Source organism: Balaenoptera acutorostrata, chromosome 4 (assembly GCF_949987535.1).
Source record: "Balaenoptera acutorostrata chromosome 4, mBalAcu1.1, whole genome shotgun sequence".
NCBI lineage: Eukaryota > Metazoa > Chordata > Mammalia > Artiodactyla > Balaenopteridae > Balaenoptera > Balaenoptera acutorostrata.
The window spans coordinates 106,109,061-106,132,543 of record NC_080067.1 but is presented as its reverse complement, the minus strand read 5'-3'; the positions used below and the strand labels follow the sequence as shown (position 1 = coordinate 106,132,543).

Genomic DNA, 23,483 nt, shown 5'->3' with positions numbered 1-23,483 from the left:
TGTTGTTTTTCCCTTGCTGCTTTTAATATGTTTTCTTTATATTTAATTTTTGATAGTTTGATTAATATGTGTCTTGGCGTGTTTCTCCTTGGATTTATCCTGTATGGGACTCTCTGTGCTTCCAGGATTTGCTTAACTATTTCCTTTCCCATATTAGGGAAATTTTCAACTATAATCTCTTCAAATATTTTCTCAGTCCCTTTCTTTTTCTCTGCTTCTTCTGGGATCCCTATAATTCGAATGTTGTTGCGTTTAATGTTGTCCCAGAGGTCTCTGAGACTGTCCTCAATTCTCTTCATTCTTTTTTCTTTATCCTGCTCTGCAGTAGTTATTTCCACTATTTTATCTTCCAGGTCACTTATCCGTTCTTCTGCCTCAGTTATTCTGCTATTGATCCCATCTAGAGTATTTTTAATTTCATTTATTGTGTTTTTCATCGTTGCTTGGTTCCTCTTTAGTTCTTCTACGTCCTTGTTAAATGTTTCTTGCATTTTGTCTATTCTATTTCTAAGATTTTGGATCATCTTTACTATCATTATTCTGAATTCTTTTTCAGGTAGACTGCCTATTTCCTCTTCATTTGTTAGGTCTGGTGTGTTTTGACCCTGCTCCTTCACCTGCTGTGTGGTTTTTTGTCTTCTCATTTTGCTTATCTTACTGTGTTTGGGGTCTCCTTTTCACAGGCTGCAGGTTCGTAGTTCCCGTTGTTTTTGGTATCTGTCCCCAGTGGCTAAGGTTGGTTCAGTGGGTTGTGTCGGCTTCCTGGTGGAGGGAACTAGTGCCTGTGTTCTGGTGGATGAAGTTGGATCTTGTCTTTCTGGTGGGCACGTCCACGTCTGGTGGTGTGTTTTGGGGTGTCTGTGGCCTTATTATGATTTTAGGCAGCCTCTCTGCTAATGGATGGGGCTGTGTTCCTGTCTTGCTAGTTGTTTGGCATAGGGTGTCCAGCACTGTAGCTTGCTGGTCGTTGAGTGAAGCTGGGTCTTGATGTTGAGATGGAGATCTCTGAGAGATTTTCGCTGTTTGGTATTACGTGGAGCTGGGAGGTGTCTTGTGGACCAGTGTCCTGAAGTTCGCTCTCCCACCTCAGAGGCACAGCCCTGATGCCTGGCTGGAGCACCAAGAGCCTTTCATCCACACGGCTCAGAATAAAGGGGAGAAAAAAATAGAAAGAAAGGAAGAATGAGGATAAAATAAAATAAAATAAACCTATTATAATAAAAAATAAGAAAAAAAATTATTAAGAATAAATGTATTCAGAAAAAAATTTTTTTTAATTTTTAAAAATAGATTCATTAATTTTTATAGTAAAAAATAAGAAAAAAATTATTAAGAAAAAAGTTTTTTTTAATTTTTTAAAATAAAAAACATGAAAAAACTTATTAAAAATTTTTTTTAATTTCTAAAAATAGAAAATAAGGAAAAATTATTAAGAAAACATTTATTAGGAAAAAAAATTTTTTTTAAGTAAAAAAAAAACACGGACGGACCTAACCCTAGGGCTAATGGTGAAAGCAAAGCTATACAGACAAAATCTCACCCAGAAGCATACACATATACACTCAGAAAAAAAGGAAAAGGGGAAAAATTAATATATCCTGCTCCCAAAATCCACCTCTTGAATTTGGGATGATTCGTTGTCTATTCAGGTATTCAGCAGATGCAGGCACATCAAGTTGTTTGTGGAGCTTTAATCCGCTGCTTCTGAGGCTGCTGGGAGAGATTTCTCTTCTTTGTTCGTACAGCTCCCGGGGTTCAGCTTTGGATTTGGACCCGCCTCTGCGTGTAGGTCGCCTGAGGGCGTCTGTTCCCCACCCAGACAGGACGGGGTTAAAGGAGCAGCTGCTTCAGGGGCTCTGGCTCACTCAGGACGGGGGAAGGGAGCGGTATAGAGGAGGCGGGGCGAGCTTGCAGCGGCAGAGGCCGGCGTGACGTTGCAGCGGCCTGAGGCACACCATGCATTCTCCTGGGGACGTTGTCCCCAGGTCACGGGACCCTGGCAGTGGCGGGCTGCACAGGCTCCCGGGAGGGGCGGTGTGGAGAGTGACCTGTGCTCGCACACAGGCTTCTTGGTGGCAGCAACAGCAGCCTTAGCATCTCCTGCCCGTCTCTGGGGTCCGCGCTGATAACCGCGGCTCGTGCCTGTCTCTGGGGTCCGCGCTGATAGCCGCGGCTCGCGCCCATCTCTGGAGTTTGTTTAGGCGGCGCTCTGAATCCCCTCTCCTTGCGCGCCGTGAAACAGAGGCAAGAAAAAGTCTCTTGCCTCTTCGGCAGCTGCAGACTTTTTCCCGGACTCCCCCCTGGCTAGCACCGAAGCCCAAGCCTCAGCTCCCAGCCCCTGCCTGCCCCAGCGGCTGAGCAGACAAGCCTCTCGGGCTGGTGAGTGCTACTCAGCACCGATCCTCTGTGTGGGAATCTCTCCGCTTTGCCCTCCGCACCCCTGTGGCTGCGCTCTCCTCCATGGCTCCAAAGCTCCCCCCTCTGCCACCCGCAGTCTCTGCCCACGAAGGGACTTCCTAGTGCGTGGAAACCTTTCCTCCTTCACAGCTCCCTCCCACTGGTGCAGGTGCCGTCCCTATTCTTTTGTCTCTGTTATTTCTTTTTTCTTTTGCCCTACCCAAGTACGTGGGGATTTTCTTGCCTTTTGGGAGGTCTGACGTCTTCTGCCAGCGTTCAGTGGGTGTTCTGTAGGAGCAGTTCCACGTGTAGATGTATTTCTACTGTATCTGTGGGAAAGAAGGTGATCTCCACGTCTTACTCTTCCACCATCTTGCCCCTCCTCCATCTCCTACTATTGCTCAACATTTAATGTTCAAGGAGTGCATTTAATTTCATTTTAGGTGAAACAAGATACACATTGGAAGGAATATAAGAAAAAAAGTCATGAATGCATTTAAAAGTGATTTAGGGTTATCTCCTGTTTTGGATTACTGGGGATAATCAAACGTTGATTATAGTAAATTATAGCTGTGGTACACTAAATGATACTTCTCCAAAAGTGCAGTCAGAAAGTAGTTGTGTACTTAGAATATCTACTTCTACATTTTTCTTACTTATGCTTAATTTGTAATTTTGTCATAGCAGTAGCCAATTTTTACTTTAAAAAAAATTCAGAACACCTTACCCACTAACTTAGAACACCCTACCAACCAGCTTGTTAACCCCTTCTCTCCCCAAATTAGAAACTCCCTCTTGTGTACTTAAATGATTGTGAGAAAAGAAAGTAACTCTTTTGGTTACCAGCAACAAAACCCAACTCTGATGATTATTTAAGGATGTCAAAATGTAGAATCCAAGGCAGAGCAGAATGTTCTAGACTCAGGAAGGCAACAGTCAGAAAAGCTGAGGTTATTCAACGTAATTCTCTTTCTATATTTTTCATGACGGATTCAGTGTCATTGGAGAAGAAATCCATAATTATTTTCACTTGCTTTTATCTCCAGGGCAATCAGCTTTGTTGGGAGCCAGCCTCATTTTCCCCTGATTGTGGGGCTAATTTAGATCTGGTCACAGGAGAATCAGTGTGAGCTGGAAGCCATCCCAATTTGTGCTCCTACATTGGAGCAGGAGTTCTAGTAGTCCAGTTCCCAATGATATGTGACCAGAGCTGCACCAGGTGTTAAATGATGGCTAGGTATTCCTTTGTGAATATCAATCAGTAGATATGTATTAAACACTAACTATGCATCCAGCATTCCTTTGCTTTTTTGTTTTGTTTTGTTTTTTGAAGGAACTATATATCACATTTTTGAGGAAATTGCTGTCTACTTAGGGATATATATTGATATGCATTGAAATAACTAGAGGAAGGAGTCAGGTAGTATAAAATTATTCCTTCATTCTTTGAATCATTCCTTGAAAATCATGCAACAAAATTAACAAATTTTTAAAAAATCCCCCCATCTCACCCCGATATCTATTTATTTGAAAATTTAGAATATTATCTTAAATAACACATATTAAAGGGTAAAAGACTTAAATTATAAACTATTCTAAAATGAAATACATTGAGATAATATATATCCAAACCTTAAAAAGATGAGGAAGAAGGAATGAATAAGTGTAAAATCGAAAATTAATGAAACAATCAAGAAAAGTATATTTGATTTAAAAAATCAAAATCCAGTGTTTTTGAAGACTGATAAACAAGCTTGATTAGAAGGAGGAAAATGTTATTTATGGAAGAGATTTTCAATAATAGGACAAGCCTAATTGTAAATTTACATCAATAAATGTACTATATAAATGTAATGGATAATTTTCTGTTGATTACCAAAACTAAATAAGAAGAATATCTGAATATAGGATAAAATAATTTTAAAAGATGGTCAAATATCTGTCCCTGAAATGGTCTTTCAATTAAGGTTTCCATGAACAGATAATTACCATGTTATATCAATTATTGCAGAACATTAAAAAATGAAAATTTTCATAATACATTCTCTTAAATATAGCTTAACCCAAATAGTATAACCAGATATTGATAATAAAAAAGGGTAAAAACAAGAAAACTCTAGGCCAAGATCATTTATAAAGAGAGGTATAAAAATTCTATCTGAAATATTATCAAACTGAATCCCAAATTGCAATAAAAATTTTAGAACTATATTATAACCAAGTATTAACAAGTAGAGTTTATCTTAGGAATGCAAAGATAGTTCTTCACAAGTATATACTACATTAAGGTGAACAACATAGAATCACCTTGGCAAATACAGATAAATTGTTTTATAACATTCAAAATCCATTTCACATTTTAAAAACAAAATACAAACAAAATTACAGTGTAAGAAAAAGGAAGAAAAGTTCTCACCTAGATATCTACTAAAAACCTAAATCAGACATAATTATATTTAACAGTTCCACATTAACAGCTAATCCGTTCAAGAACAAAGAAAAATAAGATTCCTACTTTTACTGCTACTATGTAGTATTCTACAAAAGATCTTTGAATTACAGTTACGAAAACAAGGGATTTTCTTTTTTATACAGCAAACTGTTATAGATTTACTCATACAGGTCTTGCATATTTCTTGTCATATACTTAAGTATTATAAGGTTTCTGTTGCTATGGTATATGGAATATTTTAAAATATAATTTTACTGGTCATTGCTAGTGTATAGGAAAGCAACTGATAATTGTATGTTGGCTAACTAACTGACTTACTAGTTCTAATTCTTTTCAGTTAATCCTCTACGAATTTCTAGGTAGGCAGTCATAATTAACAGAGAGAAAATGATGGTTTATTATAGGTCAATCATTAGGAGAGACATTTTCCACATATTAAAATAAACTATTGTTTTTAAATTTCAGTAAGATAATTAGGAAGAACCTGTGTACCTTATGGTTTGCCTGGAGTAGAATAAGATTCTCTCTCTAAAAAGCTCTAAAAAAAGGTATAGATTAACACTTCTTCGGGATGAATCAAAGCAACTGATACAAGAATGAAAATAGATGACTTTTTAGGACTATAAGCTCTTATATAAGTATGCCTATTTTACGGGCATGCTATAACTTCAGTTCCTGGGCTCACACAGCTCATTCTGATGCTCTGTTTTGCAAATCCTACAACTGGAGTGCACTAGGAGTTCATGACTCTCTCAGAGATGGACTCATTCTAATTAAATTAAATTAGAAAGCAAACTGAGGAACAAAGCACAATGCCCATATATTGATTTTAGGGAAGCCTGTCCTTTCCAGGAACAAATATATTTATTTCTACTTCTATAGCACTTGGGAATTCACATTAGTAATTAGGAGATTGCAGCATCAAAGTAAAAATATGAAAAATCTTAAGGAATCTTTCAGCCAGGGTATGATAAGTACCTGCGCCCAGGTAGGGCTCATTATTGTAATGACCTATAAAATAAAATACACCAAATTCATTGTCTCTCTTCTTTGGAAAGCAGTTGTTAAACTCTGGCAGGATCTAGTACACAAGCTTTCCTTTTCCTAGGGTCATGTGAAATAACTTCCTTTCATTCAAGTAAAATATTTTCAGGTTTGCTAATACCATTGTTTAGGCAACAGAATTCTTTGATAACCTTTCAAGCTTTATGTTTCTAGGCTGTGCAGTTCTTGCTTTATCAGGGAAAATATCTTTCTGCAGATAATGAATCATGTTCTAAATGTGGTTGTAATTTGTTTAGTTTTGAGACAATTATTATGGAGACATCTCAACTGTCTTCTGTCATGAATTGTTTGATGAATGTGTGTTTGTGTGTGTGTGTGTGTGTGTGTGTGTCTGTATGTGTGACAGAGGCAGGGTAAGAAAGACAGACACAAAAATGGAAAGAGAAAAGAGACAAAAAATGACTTAGATGACCCCTAGCAGAGCTATTAATATCCACTTTTTTCTTTTCTTAGGACTCTATAGCTTCAGTCTCCTACCCAGTAGAACAAGAGCTTTACCATTGGCTTAATTAGGACATTGCTAATTAAAGAATAATGATTGTGGTAGTAGAGTGCTAATTTTTAATAGCACTTTTACCTATTCCTGATGACTTAAACTTGGCATGACTTGAAAGGATAAAGGAAAATCCAACAATGCTTTTAGTCTGTCCTCTTAGTACTGTTCTGTGAATAAAGCCATGTAGAGTACCATCATACATCAAAAATTCTAGAAGAATCTCCTGGACCTTATCAAAAAAATTCTATTCTGAAGCCCCAAACACGAATATTTTATGTTCCTTGGAAGACTGGGTGAATTATAAGCCCCTTGGAATTTCCTGGAATCTGTCTATATGACATAATATCAAAATAGAAAAAAAAGAAAGGCAGAATGATTGGATGTGTTAACCTTAGTAGAAAATAACTTTATCTTTGAAATTTTCAATGTTGAAAATTGTTTCTACCACTGAGGAACTATTTATATAAAAGTATTCTAATGCCATCAAATCATTACTATCTGGTTCACAGTCTGTCTTAAATTTAAAGTTATTTCTAGTGATCAGATAATCAAGAACATAAAGTGTGAAAAAAATAACCTTGGCTCAAAGTCTAATTTATAAGCATTTTTGCCCTGCACATATCTGCCTAAATTGGATAGTGAAAAAGCACAACTTTAACGGAAGCCACTGACTAGTTACGTGACGTGCTTTGGTAAGTTACTTATTCTTTCTGCACCAATTTCATCATAGGCTAACTGAGACTAAAAATATTACCAGTTCTTATTGCTTCACAAGATTATTATGAGTACTACATAAAGAATGTGTGTGAAAACACCTTGCAAATTGTAAAGCACTGCATAAATCATGGTTGTTATCTTATGATTGCTGATATATATTTAGATCTATATATCTGTACAAAAAGACTCTACAACATAATTTTTAATCACATATGTAATCCAATTAGTTTAAAATTAAAAAAAAAAATACAACAATGTGGTAACATCTTACAGAAAACCCCCTAGACCCAAAGACTTTAAGAGAAAGCAAACCAACTAAAAGATGACCACTTTGTGGGCCTATTGAATCTGCTTCCATAAGTGGGACGGTAAACTCAAGAGAGTAAGATGAGGCGTGATGAGAATCAGTCACAGCAGAAGAGAGCAGACTTGTATTTCTAACATACAAAAATTATAGAATATAATTGCTTAGGTAGAACTTTGGTGATTATGTAAGCCAGATCTACTATAGAGCCCTAAAACCATACCCATAGAGAGCATTCAGTGAATGTCGGTGCAGTTAATGAATTTTCCGTATGAGCAAATCAAAGTCTTGAAGGTGACTTACCAAGGTACATAATAGAAGCAGAACCAAAATCGAGCCAAGACAGGAGAATTCTAATCCAGAATTCTTTACATGCTGCCTTCTGTTGATAACAGACCATGTTACCTCTGGTTGCAGAAAGATGCAGCCATAGTGACTGGACACCTGAGCCTATTTCTTTTAACTAAGTTAGTTTTCAGACTGAATGCTAAGAGGGTCCAGACTCTAGTAAGAACATCCCTGTTAGTGACCATGAAGAGTTGACATCTATAGAGATAAAACATAGAGTCAGTATTTTAAGCAAATGAAAGGTTCAATGTAACAATAAGATTAGACTCCCAGGAAAACCTATATCCTCAGCAGCTGGAACGGGGCAATTCCTGAGACTAAGCTGCAGGCGCTGCCCTTGAGAAGAGAACCTTAAAGTCTACATCTCTAGAGAGTAATACGTGCATATTGTTTGACAGTGAATGCTCTGTGTTCACACTATTTAGTTCTGAGCTATGTTTTTAGTATATGTGAATACAAATATATAAAATAGAAATTGTGTATATGTTTATTTTAGGAAATGATATACGTAACAGTACATTAAAGTGCATTGCTACTAAATGATTTGTCCCACGATTGATATTATTATTTATGCTTATCCAAGGGGAAGTAGTGCAAAAACTGTTTCACATTCAGCCAATGAGCATTAGTACAGAAGACTGCCAGTGCTCTCCTATTCACAGTCCAGTGTACTTTGCGACCCATGGGGTTATGCCTTTGGAGCTTCACTTTATGCCATTTATTTACTGCCTGACAACCTGTTTTGACCCTTAAAAGTGTGAAATAATAATCCTGGATCTGCCACAAAGACTAAAAAAATAGTGTATTTATGGAAATTAGTAAATACTCAGAACTGGTTGATAATATATCATGAAAACTTATGAAGTACAGTAGTGCAGTACTTAGAATGAAATTTGTAGACTTAAATTGTATTTGAAAAGATGTACTGACAATTAGTGAGTTAAGCATGAAATGTAAGAAGTTAGAAGACAATATAATTAACACAAAAAAAAGAAGAAAGAAAATAATTTATATAAGAGCAGATATTAAATGAAATAGAAAACAAAGAAACAATAGAGAGATAAAGCCAAAAGTTGGTTCAAGCCTCTGGAAAGCTTGATCAAGAAAAAAAAGAAAGTACTAAAATGAATAATATTAAGAATGAGAAGATTTTATTATGGATTTAGCAAGGGTAAAAAACTTGTAAGATAGTTTTATGAACAATGGAATGTATTACCTAGGAAAGTTGAAGACATAGGTATTATACAAATAGCAATTCCGTATGGTACAAACTCTAGAGAAACTCTCACACATATCCTATTGAAGCATGTTCAGAATTGAGCCCCCATGGATGAATAAAGAGATCTCTATGGCTCTGCAGCAAAGCACTGTCTCTATCTGGTGACAGCTACTTTGAATTGGAGTTGATGTGTCAGCAGAAAGGCAATTAGCCAAAGTTCTGGGACAGTAGTGCCCTATGCTTTTCATGGATAAGTGCTAAATTGGTTTCCCAAGAGCTTGGAAACACCAGGAGGAGAGAGGGCTGATATGTGCTGGAAGGAGGAACTCGCATGACTGTTCTCTGAGCTCTCTTCCTTGGCATGCTCAGAGGAGGCAAGATGTGAGGCGAGGCAGCTGCCCCCGCACTGCTGTGTTGTAGGCTGAGGAACCATGTAAGCATACTTCCTACTTAATGATTTTTATTCCAGGGATATAGCTACAGATACACTTCTGTATAACAGCAGACATGCTAAAAGCTATTTGCAAAAGGAGTCCTTTGCTCCCTGTAACTTTACTGAGCAATAAATCACCATTTAGCTATGTTTTTGTGAAGCAGCAAAGACATAATGTGTAATTATTATGGGGCCATTCTAAGTAAATTTTTCAATCTGTATCTCCTCTCTTTAAGGATAAGGCTAAATTCTTTTTTTCAGGATTTTAAAATTCTCTCAATCATAATTTCATACTGTGCAATGCTACTCAGAATACCCCATAACTCTTGTGTTGCAGAAAATTCTGTGAGAGGTGGAATATTCTCCTCTTCTATGTAAGAATGAACAATCCAAAAGTTTTTACAAATTTCTACCAGAAACAGTATCATCTCTTCCAATAGAACACAAACTTTCTTTCTCCACAATATGGGTGTTAAACCCCCTAATTATAAAGGCCTTCATCTTAGAAAGCTTCTTCTTTAGGCCGTTAGCAGATAATTACTGCCACCAATGATTTTATAGAATTTATTTTCTTGGATTTTATAACAGGCAGATATTTATTTACTTTCTAATCTGGAAACAACCTAGGGATAAATATGTTACAATTTATCTGTTTTGTCTTTTTTATTTAAAAAGTTGCTATTGTTAACTCATTTTTTCTTTGTACTTTGTGTTTAATAAACAGTTCTATTTGGGGTATAGATGACAAATTCAATTCCTCAGCTAGACAGAGAATAACCATGTAGCATATAAAGTTCTGACAAACAAGGCCATAAAGTTTTAAAATGATCTTTAAGGATTTTTTTTCTCAAAAGTAGCTTAAGGAAAATGATTTTCATGGTTCTAAATCTTATAGCATCACCAGCCAATAAATGCAGTTTGATACAGTCTGCATGTATGTAGGTTACTTCGTTTGCCTGGAAGGTCTCCTGAACAACAGATATTTTCAGGCAAAGGCTAAATGAAATCTTGATGGGAATATTATAGATCGAATTTAAGCATGAGTGACTTAATTAATGATCTTGTAAGTTACTTCCATCTCTGAGAATCTCTATCTTTAGATATTTTATAATGAGAATAGTGGAGAATTAACTCAAGGGCCTGGTAGCCTAATTTGACCCATGAATTTAGAAGAGTTGTTCATACAAAAATATTGTTTTCAGATACCGTACTAGAACACCATTATAAAGTTATTGAACAATAACACTATACAAAAACAGTATTGACTTTAATGTGTTCCCACTACCAGCATATTGTGGACAGTCTCTTAAAGGCACAAGTAAATTGTTCTGAGGTGGTGGACAAGACAGCCCACTTAAAAGACCCTGAATTACGAGGGCATTCAGTCAGTTGTGGTTCCTGTTAGTGAGAAGAGGTAGTTTGGCAGTTAACCACGGGTGACTGGGAACCAAGCCTCCAGTCCTGCCTGATTTCTCAGGTGTGCTGTCTTTCATACTGTGCTGTGTCTTTGATGCTCCCTCACAGGCAGACTGTTTTAAAATCTACCTCACGGGGAGGGGGAAGAGTAAGCTGGGGCGAAGTGAGAGAGTATCATGGACATATATACACTACCAAATGTAAAATAGATAGCTAGTGGGAAGCAGCCACATAGCACAGGGAGATCAGCTCGGTGCTTTGTGACCACCTAGAGGGGTGGGATAGGGAGGGTGGGAGGGAGACGCAAGAGGGAGGAGATATGGGGATATATGTATATGTATAGCTGATTCACTTTGTTGTAAAGCAGAAACTAACACAACATTGTAAAGTAATTATACTCCAATAAAGATGTTAAAAAATAAATAAATAAAAAATAAAAATAAAAACAGGAGAACCGGACAAAGGCTTCATGGTGCGACACAAGCCCAGGGTCTTCTGGCTGCATTAAATGAGGGCAAGAAGTCAACACAGTTGAAACACATACTCCCAGAGGGTTCTTTGAAAAAAAGGAGTATGTACTTTTTTTTTTTTTTTTGTATTTAAGAAAAAAATTATTGGAGTGTAGTTGATTTACAATGTGTGTTAGTTTCAGGTGTACAGCAAAGTGATTCAGTTATACATATATTCATTCTTTTCTAGATTTTTTTTCTCATAAAAGTTATCACAGAATATTGAGTAGAGTTCCCTGTGCTGTATAGTAGGTCTTTGTTAGTTATCTATCATATATAGTAGTGCATGTATGTTAATCCCAAACTCCTGATTTATCCCTCTCCCCCGCCCCACCTTTTCCCTTTGGTAACCATAAATTTGTTTTCGATTAAAAAAAAAAATCTACCTCACAATCATTATGTATCTCGTACATCTTTACAAAGTAAACTGTGGTATTTTGCAGAGGAGTCAACTCTCCCTCAAAGGAAAATTTTCATCGTTTTATGTCTTAAGTTGCTTCAACTTCAGCGTTACTACTGGGGAATCACTGAGTTTCAGAACAATGCAGTTGATTCGGGTTAAAAGATCGCAAACTTTAAAAAAACAATTAATTTATTTTTCCTTTCACCCACAGGTCTACCCACGGATAGCGCCGGCATTTTGGCACTACCTGCGGGTAGAAGTGAGTAGCGGGTACTTGAATTCTCCCACCCTTGCTCCTTGCTTGCTGCTGGCGCGGTCTGATCTGATGTGCCCATTTTATTCAAGATGCAGCTGCCATTCTGTGTAAACGTGCTCTCCACGCCACCACCATTCCTTAGAGTCAGGTCAGAAATCCAAATCACCAAAAATACAAGATCATCATCTTTCTTAATAAGTTTCCAAATCAAGACCATATCATATGCATTATAATTGATGAAAAATGAAGCACTAAATTATGGAAAACCATGCTTGCACCAGTTCTTTTTTTTTTTTTTTTTTTTTTTTTTTTTTTTTTAATTAAAAATACTTTATTGTTAAAAATGTGAAAACAATTATGATAGTACCATCAAAGATCACTGATCACATATCACATTACCTTTACAAATATAATAATAATGAAAAAGTTTGAAGTATTGCAAGATTACCAAAACATGACACAAAGACAAAAAGTGAGCAAATGCTCTTGGAAAAATGGCACCAATATAACTGCTTGACACAGGATTGCCACAAACCTTCAATTTGTAAAAAGTGAAATATCTGGAAAGTACAATAAAGTGAAGCACAGTAAAAAAACAAAAAACAAAAAAATCCCCAGTATACTTGTATATTTTTTTAAGTAGAATGTATGGTAGCGGAGTGGAGATTTGGAAAAATAGTGAAATCTAAGAGAAACGTAAGGCCATAGTTGTTACTATTTGGGAAGGAAGGGATATAGAAGGAAGAAAGGAATGTAGTTACTTCCAGGAGACTAAGTACTACTTCACCTCTCTAGGAACACAGAAGAATGTTTTTGATAGGAAGTCAGGTTTGAAGAAAACCTTGACTAGCAGCCCATGAAACAATCCAGGCACACAGAATCATCAAATTATGGCAACTGTTACAGACCATGTCCGAACCAATACAAGTATGTATGTGTGTGTATCTAAAGAAGACAAAAGTGGTACTATTTATTGTTGATTTTTGACAGTGAAGATATGATAAACCAAGAACCTTGAATCAATATAAACCTAAATGTTTCAAATAAGGTGATAAAATAATAGTTATGAATTTCATTGTACTCAGATTTGCACCAGTTCTTAATCAGTATTTTTGAGAGAGCAGAATTCCTCAGCTTGACTTTACAGTGTCTCAAGGTAAAGGAAAATAACCCTGCTTCACTCCCCTTCTCTTCTCTTCTGTCTCCAGGAGCACGAGCCGCAGCTCTCCTATTCCTCCACGAGGTCCAAGGCCCCCAGTGCCATCATCACAGGTCTCAAGCCAGCCACTAAGTACATTTTTCATATCCGAGTGAGGACTGCAACAGGGTACAGTGGATACAGTCAGAAGTTTGAGTTTGAAACAGGAGATGAAAGTAAGTTTCACACAAAGATGTAAAATAAGATGTTAATTTAGTGTGGTTCCAATCTGACCTGATAGTTGAAAATCTGATGTCCCACATTTTGAATAGTCTCATCAAGCAGGATTCTGTTCATGTAAATACTCATACAGTCGTTTCAGTTAATGTTTTGGTGCTATCGTTAAATATTTTCATGAAGTGCCTTGCTCTACCACAGTTGTAATGTGGCCTAAATCTGTCTCTTTATGCAGAATTCATCACTCAGGCCACAACACAGAGAGTCTCACTGGGTGATGTTAGCCTAATTGTCCGCCAGTCTTGGCATCATAATGTGATACTAATGAATACTTGGAAGAGAGTAAAGCCATGAGCAAATGATTTTAGCAGTTAGTTCAAAATTGTGCAGCTTTGGCTTGTTATATTAGATCAATAAAAACAGTGGTCAGGAGACAAACTCCACTGAAATGCACATTATAAGTTTAAATATTAGATGCATGGGCTTGATTAGAAACTCAAATTAATTTCATAGTGTCAATGTATTGAAAACCAAAATGGGAGATGAGGGGAGTGAGGTGTTCCAAAATCATGTAACATAGCATTAAATGTCATGTTCATTCTAAACCCAGCTCTACCATCGAATTATTTTTTCAATTTTAGAAATCCATCACATTGCTATTTTTGTAAGGATGATATAGTTGGCTTTTGCTATGTACTTTGATGGAAAAATATCTAAATACCTAATTATAATAAAATTCTGTTCCCATCACTGTTAAAATACCTGTATTTGCATAAGAATTCAAGAATAGCAACTTTATTGTAAAAATTATTTATGATTAACAATAATAATATCTACCATTTATTGAGCCTATTCTCATAGGTGCCAAAAATGATGTGCAATATTTTACATGTGTTGTCTCTTTTAAACGTTTCAACATCCAATGAGACCAGTATTATTTTCCTAATTTTACTTATGAGAAATCAGAAGCCTAGGGAAATTGAGCAACTTGTCAGATTCATGCAGCTGGTAAGAAAGCTAAGCTAAAATTTGAAACTAAGGGCTATCTCCTTCCAAGGCCCGTACTCTACCATCCTGCCAAGTCCTTCCACTGGAATTATAAAATGCTAATGGTAAGACCACTGATTAAGCCACAATTCCCCCAGTTTATCACTCCCTGAAAGCGAAGCTATGTGAGTTTCTAACTATATGACAGAAGGAGTGTTTTGTTGTTGTTTTTACGTTAATGAACAACGTTGATCCATAAGAACTTTTTCGTTACAACTACATCTAACTAAAAAGTGGAAAAGTGCTGACATATTTAATTAAGAAGGAATACAGCTTAGGGAGGGAAAGTAAACTAATGAATAAAAAGAATACTTATAACCTGGGTGTTTAATATCTGTGACAGTCATTTCTAATCCCACTGAAGACTATTGACTCTTCAAGCTAGAGATGAAATTGTTGGGAGTGTAGTTATCACAAAACAAAACTCCATAATCAAAAACAATATAAAATATTCAAAAAGTGTCCCTGCTATGCCCTATTGACTGCTTTCTTCCCTGCCCACATGTCAAGACTTAATCTAGGTGCAAAGCCAAGGACACAATTCAAGGAAAATTTGGTCCAGGGAAGAGTCACATCATTGTCTTTTCCAGGGTGTGTTATTGCATCTTATTTCACAGATGAAGAAATTCACCTAACTTTTTAAAAGTATGACATTTTTGAGTATTATATATCATCAAGTCAGAAATGTACTCTCAAACTCATAGGTCTAAATCTAGATAATTCATTTATGTTTGTCTGGGACTTTTAGACAAAGCAATCTAGTCTAATAAGAAAACATAAGTTCTGATCTAAATATTAAAAATTGTATTTGCTTTTAACTCTAAATTTCAACTTATTGTACTTTCAGGACTAGAATTCTTTCAGACGTTATGTAAAAGTGAAGTACTTTGAAACTCCTTAGCAGAAAGGTCCCATACTTACCATGACCCAGTATAACATTGATTCATTCAATGAAAAATATATAGGACAGTTAACATGTGTCATACTCTGCGTGAGTCTCTGGGGATAAAAAAGTAATAAGACCTGCAACCTCTGCCTTCACATAATTTATAGTCTAGATTTGTGGGAGGAAAATGAAAGTTTCAATAAAAAAATACAAGGTTGAATGACATGTACTACCAGACAGATATGCAAAGAGTGCTATGAGAGCACAGAGAAGCGGCCCTAATTCAGCATGAATAGATCATGAAAGTCTGGAGGATGAGAAGCCGTGGCTCATTCCTTAAAGAAGGGTGATAAAGGAATAGCAAAAGCACTGAGACCTGAGGCAGCATGAAAAATTTAAAGAAGAGCCAACTATGTGGTGTGACTACAGTGAGGAGACATGAAAAATAAAATGGTGGGAGCTAAAAGCAGAGAATTAGACAGGGGCCAAGAACAAGATGAAGCTGCTCTTTGGGCCATGTTAAGCTTATTGGGCTTTATGAAGATATTGAAGATTCATGGGAGGATTTTAATTAGGGAGTAACATGACCAGTAACATGTGCAAGGCTGTCTGCTGAGCAGTTTACACAAATTATCTTTTTAATTCTGCTAAGATTATAACTCCTTTTAGAAACTTAAGTAGCTTTACCAAAATCTGATAACCAATGAGTGGAGGTGCAGGATTAGAACCCTAGAAGCACCTGACAGCAGCAGCAGACAGCAAAAACCATATTCTGAATTTCTGATTTATAAATGTCATGAAAGTGACTTTTTTTTTTTTTTTTTTTTAAAGGATTTTCTTATTTATTTATTTATTTATTTATTTATTTATTTTTGGCTGTGTTGGGTCTTCGGTTCGTGCGAGGGCTTTCTCCAGTTGCGGCAAGCGGGGGCCACTCTTCATCGCGGTGCGGGGACCGCTCTTCATCGCGGTGCGCGGGCCTTTCTCTATCGCGGCCCCTCCCGTCGCGGGGCACAGGCTCCAGACGCGCAGGCTCAGCAATTGTGGCTCACGGGCCCAGCTGCTCCGTGGCATGTGGGATCTTCCCAGACCAGGGCTCGAACCCGTGTCCCCTGCATTAGCAGGCAGATTCTCAACCACTGCGCCACCAGGGAAGCCCCGAAAGTGACTTTTATAACACCCTTGAAGAGACAACAGCGTTTGAGAAGAGTCTGAAAAATATGTTTGTGTAAACCTGGAGTTTGGGTGCATAGAGTGGCTCCCAAGTCAATTTACAGCCTGAGGAAAAATCATTTAAAGGATCATTTTTTATCTGCTTAGCTTTAAATTGCATTTTCAAAGCATGCTGTTTATATCCAGAAGAGAATTTCAATGAATAATGTCATAGTAGGATATGCGTAGGTTTACTATAAATTCAGGAATATAATGATATGAATCCAAACTGACAGCATTAGTCTTTTTCTCTACATACCCTCCTAGCGCATCTTTAAATTTTTATAGCTTTTGTTTTTCAAGTACTGTCTGAACTATTGTAATGTCAACTTTCTTATTAAGGTCTCTCTTGTGTATTGTTTAATTAACTGACTTTATAATGCATAGAGATGGGGTGTGAAGTGGGGAGGTGAAATTAGGTACTCTCTCGTTTGATGGTCTGGTTCAAATTTTTTAAAATAAGCAAAACAAAGTAGTTTACAATGTCATTCCCTTTAGCCATACCTATTTTACTTTGTTCAACTTTTAGTTTGCTATCAACCAATGAGACAATAATATAAAATATGAAACAATTCTTTTTCAAAATTATAATGTTCTTAACTGATTACTTGTACTCTACAAACATAGTGGCTTCTTTTATTTTTTAACATCTTTACTAGAGTATAATTGCTTTACAATGTTGTGTTACTTGCTGCTGTATAACAAAGTGAATCAGCTATATATATGCCTATGCCCCCATATCCCCTCCCTCTTGCGCAGCTCTCCCACCCTCCCTAGCCCACCCCTCTAGGTCATCACAAAGCACTGAGCTGATCTCCCTGTGCTATGCAGCTGCTTCCCACTAGCTATCTATTTTCCATTTGGTAGTGTATATATGTCAGTGCTACTCTCTCACTTCGTCCCAGCTTACCTTTCCCCCTTCCCGGTCCTCAAGTCCATTCTCTACGTCTGCATCTTTATTCCTGTCCTGCCCCTAGGTTCATCAGAACCATTTTTTTTTAGATTCCATATATATGTGTTAGCACACAGTATTTGTTTTTCTCTTTTTGACTTACTTCACTCTGTAAGATGAAGTAAGATGGACGCTAGGTCCATCCACCTCACTACAAATAACTCAATTTTGTTTCTTTTTATGGCTGAGTAATATTCCATTGTATGTATGTGCCACATCTTCTTTATCCATTCTTCTGTCGATGGACATTCAGGTTGGTTCCGTGTCCCGGCTATTGTAAATAGTGCTTCAGTGAACATTGTGGTACATGATTCTTTTTGAATTATGTTTTTCTCAGGGTATATGCCCAGTAGTGGGATTGCTGGGTCATATGGTAGTGCTATTTTTAGTTTTTTAAGGAACCTCCATACTGTTCTCCATAGTGGCTGTATCAATTTATATTCCCACCAATGGTGCAAGAGGGTTCCCTTTTCCACACCTTCTCCAGCATTTATTGTTTGTAGATTTTTTTGATGATGGCCATTCTGACTGGTGTGAGGTGATAGATACCTCATTGTGGTTTTGATTTGCATTTCTCTAATGATTAGTGATGTTGAGCATCCTTTCATGTGTTTGTTGGCAATCTGTATGTCTTCTCTGGAGAATTGTCTATTTAGTTCTTCCGCCCAATTTTGGATTGGGTTGTTTGTTTGTTTGTTTTTTTGATATTGAGCTGCATGAGCTGCTTGTATATTTTGGAGATTAATCCTTTTTCAATTGCTTCATTTGCAAATATTTTCTCCCATTCTGAGGAGCTATCACTGTGACTCCTCTTGCTCTTTTTTTAGACAAGAGGTTGGATTTTTTTCCAGAGTCAGAATGTGCTAGTGGAAACCGGCCAGCAAGTTTGAAGAGTACTAACTATGACTGTTAGCACTATAAAAAGAGCCTACTTGAACTATAGCTATTGGGATCCTGTTTTCCTAAGTCTATAGAACAACCTCATTCCCTATGTTATGTAGAAAGAGAGAGAGAGAACAAGGGAGAGAGAATTGACTGATAGATCTATAGATAAGTAAGTAGAAAGTCACTCATATATAGTCACAAAACACTTTCTTTTTGTGTTTCAATACGGACATTTCATATGTCTGCTAATCTCTCTTAGGACTAATAGTGTATAGCTAAATATTATGTTCACTAACAGCATTTATTGAACTGCTATTGTGTACAGGTCTTTTTATTAGGTACTGTAATTGATCCCCCCATCTTTTTGGAATAGATTTAACAAAATTACAATAAACTACAGAATCAGTAGCAAGAAAGTAAGAATATATAAATATTCCATGTGGATCTTCTTGAAAGATAGGTGAACAATAGATAGGTGTTAGTCAGAAGCTCTCAAATATAAGAATTTTCTCAAAATTAATATAAAATCCATATTATGCCCCAAAGTATCAAACACACCCACACGCACGCACACACACTGGTGTGCACACACACATACACACTGTCAAGTACAGGCCTTTTTGGCTTATATGGATGAAACGACAGAAAATTTTATCTGCCTCATATTTGTTTTTTTTTCTGAGCTTATTTTCTGGAGAAAATGTGCTTCTTTTCAACGAAGAAAAAGATGAGAATTAAAATTGAAAAGTTATCTACATAACCAATAATGTTATCCATATCCTTACAAGTTGCTTGAAAAACCATATTTGATTCAATTTTAACAATCATCTGTTAAAATTACACGTACATTGTTAAAAAGAAATAATTTAATGATAAGGCAGTCAAACATTTGTTTTTATTTAAAACACAACCAAGATTTATCTAATATTCAAATGTAATTTAGAGAAACAAAAAATACTTTTATGGGTTCATTTTTTAAACCAAAATAAAACATATCCTGCTAGATTGCAGTCAACTTAAACATTTTACTTATATACTGTAAAACAGCTTGTGAAGCTATCAAAAGGTATAAGAATCCATAGCTTAAAGCCAATTTTTGAAAGAAAACTGGAATTTTACACGTAATTTACCTCTTCCATTGCCTTAATGGTTATCCAAATGATCCAGGAGAGTTAATACACAGCCAACATATAAGCAATGCATTCCTTTTCCCTGAAAAGATTAATTATACCTTAAATTTTAATAATATGTAAATTTAGGTTTTTACCTGTAAGCTACATGAAGCACTTCTGTAGCACCAAAGCCACATCTGTCAACATTTTAAAATATACCATTATTTACCAAAAGTAGTAATGATGGACTAGATTTATATCACTTAAATAACCACATAAAAGTCATTATGATCAACATTAACTAAACAAAGTATAAATTACTGAATCACAGCGAGTGTTTCAAATAGAATCTTATGCCATGTCTTACACATTTATACAAAAACTGTTATGTTGATACAAATAAATCAATTTAATCGCTTAGTTATTTCAAAAACACCCATAAAATTTAGCTATTTTTAGTATGGTTTCATATTTAAGCAATTTGATAAGTTTTAACAATTTATGGATGGAAATGATCCTGAAAATTAAGGTGCAAGATCGTGTCTTTAATTTCTTCTTCCTTAGTCTATTTTTCATGCCCTCATTTGACTAATTTTTCTATACTCAACTTTCTACACTTAAAAACTCCAAATCGTTGGGTATTTTCTACTAAATAAAATGTGAGTTTCTCAACAAATATTCAAGTCTTCCTCCAATCTAATCCAAATTGACATCGTTTCTGTTCTATCTCCCTCTAGTTAACACATACCCTGGGAAAATGTATAAATGCTTCATGCACGAAATTTTCTGAATCTTTGTCATATCTAAGCTGTGTCTGTGACTTCCAACTGGAATATTCAGAAACCTATCACATTACAAATGGTCAGTCCAGCTCACATGCTACACCTCCTGAAGTGTTTCTGATCAATCCAGTGAGAAGTAATCACTCTTTCCTCAGACTTTCTGTAATATTTTATTGTGTGAGGGCTTACTTCTTTACTAAGTTGCTAGCACTTTGAGGTCAAGAACTGTCACCTGTGTATCTTTGTGTCTCATAAAATGTCTTATACATAGTTTCCAATACACAATTAAATAAATGAAGAATGTGTAATTTCAAAATATGGAAGAATAGCATATTGCCTACCATTCAAAAAAGAAAGAATCAAATATTTTATTTGCCACAGGTAAGCAATATTGCTTGCTATATTTTGGAACAAGCTGTAACTGATTTGAGTCATGTAGAAACATGATATATGCAATTTTAATTACAAATTAATTGTTAATTCTAAAATTTGCGGGTATTTGAGGTAGAGTAAAATGACTTTTTTGTTGTTAAATAGATATCCCTCCTTACACACCTTTTTAAAAAAAAATCTCTATTATGTTTGATCCAGTCTATTGGTTGAAACCCAATCTGTACTGCTTTAATTACCAAGGATGAAATTAGCTACATCATTATTAACAGCATCCAGAAATTTGGGGATGATTATTAATGGTGAAGCATGAAGCAGAAAGAGGGCCAGCTGACCCTGGTGGAGTAATAAAAAAGTTAATTAATCAAGAAGGAGGCAGATTTCATATTTATGAGTCTACCCAGAGGAGGATGAATTCCAGTATATAGGACTTTAATTTGAAATAATCTTCTATCAATAGCACACTTTCAATGTTGGCAGCCATAGCTATCTAAACAGAAACATCAGTAGGAAAGAAAAATTTTCTAGCAGTTAGGTTGTCTGAATATAAATTGGCCTACCTTATGATACAATGAAGACCTCTTGTAAGACTTTTTGCTGAAGCTAGCTGGATGCTTATTCAGCATGTCATAAAGGAAATCCCTGCTTTGGTTAGGAGGTTGTGATAGAAGTTTAATGTAACTTCTAACATTGATATTTTATAACAACAGATAATATTTAGTGAGTTCTAATTATGCTTCAAGCACTATTTAATTCTTTACGGCTACTAATATACTTACAACCTTTAAAGTGGGTGCTATTATCATGCCTATTTTATGGATTAGAAAACAAACACAAAGACGTTTAGTAACTTACCAGGTCCCTACAGCTAGTAAGTGTTAAAATGGGGGTATTATGGCATTAGACCCTTTTCATGCTCAGAACCAGGACTGAGTTCCCTTTCTACCCATTCAGTGTTTTCACTTTTCTTATTCAGGTTGGTCATTACTTCTTTTTTTTTTTTTTTTTTAAGGATTTTCTTTTTTATTTATTTATTTATTTATTTATTTATTTTTGGCTGTGTTGGGTCTTCGGTTCGTGCGAGGGCTTTCTCCAGTTGCGGCAAGCGGGGGCCACTCTTCATCGCGGTGCGGGGACCGCTCTTCATCGCGGTGCGCGGGCCTTTCTCTATCGCGGCCCCTCCCGTTGCGGGGCACAGGCTCCAGACGCGCAGGCTCAGCACTTGTGGCTCACGGGCCCAGCTGCTCCGTGGCATGTGGGATCTTCCCAGACCAGGGCTCGAACCCGTGTCCCCTGCATTAGCAGGCAGACTCTCAACCACTGCGCCACCAGGGAAGCCCCGGTCATTACTTCTAATTTTCTACACGATTATTTCTTATTCTTACCTCCAATTCTCCACTCTTCCTTAACTAATTATATTCCTCCTTAGAATAAAATGTGTTTGATTTTCAGAAAACTATAATTATTTACAAATCATCATGCATCAAGTTCAGAGGGTTATATGTGTTTTAATGTAGATTTATGGATTAATGCACACATGGTACACCTAGTATACCATTCTAAAGGGGCAAAATAATGCAGTTAGTCTGATTACCTTAAATGTGCTGGGACTTGATGAAAAGTAACTATTTGCATAGAAAATGGAAGTCTCCTTTTAAGAAGCCTGCATTGACAAAATTATTTTGCTTCAGTTTTACATGGATCCAATAAAGATTTTAAATGATGGGAACCGGGCTTATGTACCATAAGACAGATTGAAGACCTTAATATGAAAAATATTAAAGATTATAACTTTGCTAAATGGGCTGGAAAGAAAATCATTCACTATTAACAGGTACTTGGAAGTTGTAAAATGTGTATATCAATGTGCAGTGTTACAATTTGGATCATATTTAAAAGGGAACTAACAAACAGCAATGGATCTATTTCTTAAAACAGAATATAGTTTTATTTTAAGCCAATAACCTGCAGCAACATACAGAAAAATATGATTTCCTTGGGATATAAGCCATCATCCCTTGACTAGAATTTTTTTTTGAGATCAGGAGCCATTTCTTATTCATTTTTGTACTTCATGTATTGCTTTGCATGTGCCTGACAAATAGAAAAAAAACCAAAGATAAATAATATATGTTCTCTGTCTTCAAGAAGCTCACCACTAACCTCACTAGAGGCTCTTGTAACAGAGTTCCTTATTTATGTCATTCCCAAAGTCTAATTTTAATTTGACTTGATTTGAGATGAGATGGATTATTTCTATCAGCCATCATATAAATTGCCTGAATTTTTCTGTCAAGCTATTTGACTTTACAACCTTGAATTCTTTAACAGAGCAAAAAATGTTCTTAAGACATTTTAAATTGCTCCAAATTTAGTGAAAAATATATTCTCTATGTAATACTTGAAGATTTAGAGCCATTCTTTAGACTACACAAATCAGCTTTATTGACTTCTATTGTAAAGCGGCTTTTTAATGTCATATTTTAGTTGTTACAAAAGCATAAAGGGCAAAGCAAAGATAAACCTAATCTCTTAATATAACCCTATGGAACCTATCTGGAACTGCTGGTATGATTCTTAATTATGGTTGACCTCTCACCCTCATCTGTTGCATGATCGTTTACTATTCTCAGGACAGGGTTGGGAGTATTGTGATGTTCAGTCGTTGCTTCTAGAATGCATTAGGGTAGTTCCAGCTAGCTGTAGGGTGATGCCCAGTGGCAATACATAGATGTGGTTCATACAGGCAAAGGGTAGAAACACATGATGCTAGGATGAAAGTGTCCTTTAGAAGCCATGGACCGCAAGGATGACACAGCACAGGGCC

At 36.2% G+C, this 23,483-nt stretch overlaps 1 protein-coding gene across 1 annotated transcript in view; it reads left to right on the top strand.

Moving 5' to 3' along the window:
- Window positions 1-23,483, top strand: part of EPHA6 (EPH receptor A6) — an 868,715-nt gene that overhangs the window by 554,906 nt on the left and 290,326 nt on the right. Inside the window, exon 7 of the mRNA XM_057546076.1 lies at window positions 13,224-13,389. Coding sequence (XP_057402059.1) covers window positions 13,224-13,389 — 166 coding nt within the window. The remainder of the gene's footprint in view (window positions 1-13,223; window positions 13,390-23,483) is intronic.